The following is a 2,831-nucleotide window of genomic DNA, read 5'->3' on the forward strand; positions in this document are numbered from 1 at the left end:
GGTAAGAAGAGTGCTGACCATGAAAAATCATAGCGATTCTTCAATGGAACTTATCAAGGTATCCCAAGCAACATACAATGAAAACTATTATACTTTTAGATGCTCCTCGTTATTCGATCATGATACAGGCCGATAAAATGAACAATAAAGCTATATTTTTGTACAATACAATAAATTTTGTGGCTGATACAGGCCGATAAAATGAACAATAAAGCCATCGTTTACAATTTTCTCATTTTCACTACCTATGCAACTGTCAGTAACCTACAGGATATCATTTTCCCTACCACCTTTTGGAAATCGGGTTGCCCTAATAAGATAGTTGTCCTTGCTATCCCATTTTCCTAAAGGCCGATAAAATGAACAATAAAGCTAAATCACAGATTTTCAAAAACTCTAAAAACCTAGTGAACTAGGTAATGAACACAATTAATAACATCATGTTAGCTCCAATAATCAACCAGCAACATGAACTAGGTAATAAACACAATTAATAACATCATGCTAGCTCCAATAATCAATCAGCAACATACAATGTATGAACTACTACAGTCCCATGAAATTAACAATAAAGCTGAGTTCTAAAACCCTCATGAACTATGTAATAAACACAAAATTCAGAGCATCGTCTTATCTCCAAGAACCAATCAAATTTTGAAAATGTAATGAAAAACCAGTAATCTTTTTGACTCGCACATTTATTAGAAGAAAACAAAACAAAAAACAAAAAAAATTCCCTCGATGATCCCACAAGCAGCTTAAAAATAGGAAAATTGCAGAAAAAAATAGAACATCTCCTTGATGGTCTTGAATCCACTCAAATGCCACCTGCGACATGACTTAAAAAGCAAGGATGGGAAGAATTCAACCAAAAAAAAAGAAGAAATCGCTATCTTCCCGCATTCAACTTTCAATAACATGTTTACTGTTGATGAACATTATTCTACATTATTGATTAGAAATGCCCCAACATTATTTTATAACGACAACGTTAATTTAAACTTCATTAAGGAATTACTCTAAGCTTACTCTTTTGCTTACGAAATGGAGTACAGAATGGAGGATAAGTAGGGTGAGAAAAAATAAAAAAATAAACAAAATCTTGAAAAATAAACTCAACATAAATATGCCACCCCATAAAAACATTCAAAATAACTACAATACAACCCGTGCACAATTATATTCCGCATATTTTCTAGGAAAATGCAGAATATATATACATTGCAAGTACCACAAATCATAAAGATATCACATTCTGCATTATACACGATACAGTGCTGCCTAACCTGGAGATACATAAGAGTTCTTTGTAGAGCCGATTTGAACGAAAGCCCTAGAACAAAACAGAAGTTCGAAGCAATAGTTCAAAATTTAATCAGCACTATCAAGCATACAGTTCCCAAAGAGACAAAGAAGTGGCATCTAGAGACACCATCAAAAAATGAAATGAATCGAGACACCCTGCCTCCTTAACCTCCAAACCCATAGAGGGTTCTGCCCTGTCTCTTCAAAGCATAAACGACATCCATGGCGGTGACAGTCTTTCTCCTGGCGTGCTCTGTGTATGTAACGGCATCCCTGATAACATTCTCGAGAAATATCTTCAAGACACCTCTCGTTTCTTCGTAGATGAGACCGCTGATACGCTTGACGCCTCCTCTTCTGGCAAGACGCCTGATGGCCGGCTTCGTGATGCCCTGAATGTTATCACGCAGAACCTTCCTGTGCCTCTTCGCACCTCCCTTTCCCAAACCCTTGCCTCCTTTTCCACGTCCAGACATCTTTAACCCTTAAAAGAATCCGACAGGTAGATCTCGAGTTCGAATCTCACTCGCTAATTGCTGTGCTGCTCTCCGCGAATGATGATGAAGAAATGAATTTCGTCCGGTAAAGAATACATATAGTCAAATTAGAATGCCACGTATCTATCTGGACGGTCCTCCTTCCTCCATGTGTCAATTATCGACAGTAGAGAAGTCTTGATCCATCGCAGCGGGATCGTTTCATCTGCACCGTACATAAATTCTTATCGACGGCTAGGAAGATGTTGACGGGGATTATCTTTGAGGTATATACAATGGCTTTGTTCTAACGGATAAATTGACATAACTCCACTAATTAATGGATTTTTCAATGTTTATTATTAATGGTGGAAAATATTATTAAAATTTCGGTTGATGAATCTTTATCCTTCTAAAAATATATTTAAATATTTGTTTTTAAAATTATAAAGATTTGAGCCTAATGGTTATCTTAATTAGTTGAGTTCTGGTTGTCAAAGCGTCTTGTTAATGGGAGGTTATGAGGCCAATTCTCTTTGATGTTGGTTGAGTTCTTGTCGTTAAAGCATCTTGTTAATGAGAGGTCATGAAGTCAATTCTCCTTGATGCTCTTGGAGTAAGGTTAAGTCAGTGAGAAGAGCTCTAGGAAAAACTTTGAACATAGTTTTGATTGGAGTATATATCTTATTTTAGGTATTTACTCTATCACTATATCCAAGTTTTTCAAAATTAAACATTCTTAGTGACTCTAATATTATTATTTGATATATATGATTAAATGAACATCCTTACAAGCAAACAAGTTGGCATGTATTCTATTTTGCAGTGAGAAATTCAAAAGTAATTTGATTCATTGTAGTGGTTCCAGTTCCTTCGCTTCAATAATGAGTAAGCATCTTCAAACCAACATAGTTACTAAAAACAATTGGGTTCTTAACCATTGTAAGGTAAGCTCGGGACATCCCATATTTGTGAAGATGGAGAAGTAATTAATGGACAGTTAGTATTGCATGCTAATGATCTCCCAAGTTGCATGGAAAACACTCCTAA

At 35.7% G+C, this 2,831-nt stretch overlaps 1 protein-coding gene across 1 annotated transcript; it reads right to left on the reverse strand.

Annotated features, from left to right (window-relative positions):
- Window positions 1-1,102: 1,102 nt before the first annotated feature.
- LOC149185364 (histone H4) lies at window positions 1,103-1,877 on the reverse strand. Its single transcript, XM_089417910.1, has one exon. It carries the CDS (start codon window positions 1,779-1,781, stop codon window positions 1,470-1,472), a length of 312 nt encoding a protein of 103 aa, XP_089274036.1. The 5' UTR covers window positions 1,782-1,877; the 3' UTR covers window positions 1,103-1,469.
- Window positions 1,878-2,831: the final 954 nt, after the last annotated feature.

This window comes from Pinus tabuliformis, chromosome 3_2 (genome assembly GCF_031772625.1).
Source record: "Pinus tabuliformis cultivar Carrire ecotype Pingquan chromosome 3_2, CPIR1, whole genome shotgun sequence".
Taxonomy (NCBI): domain Eukaryota; kingdom Viridiplantae; phylum Streptophyta; class Pinopsida; order Pinales; family Pinaceae; genus Pinus; species Pinus tabuliformis.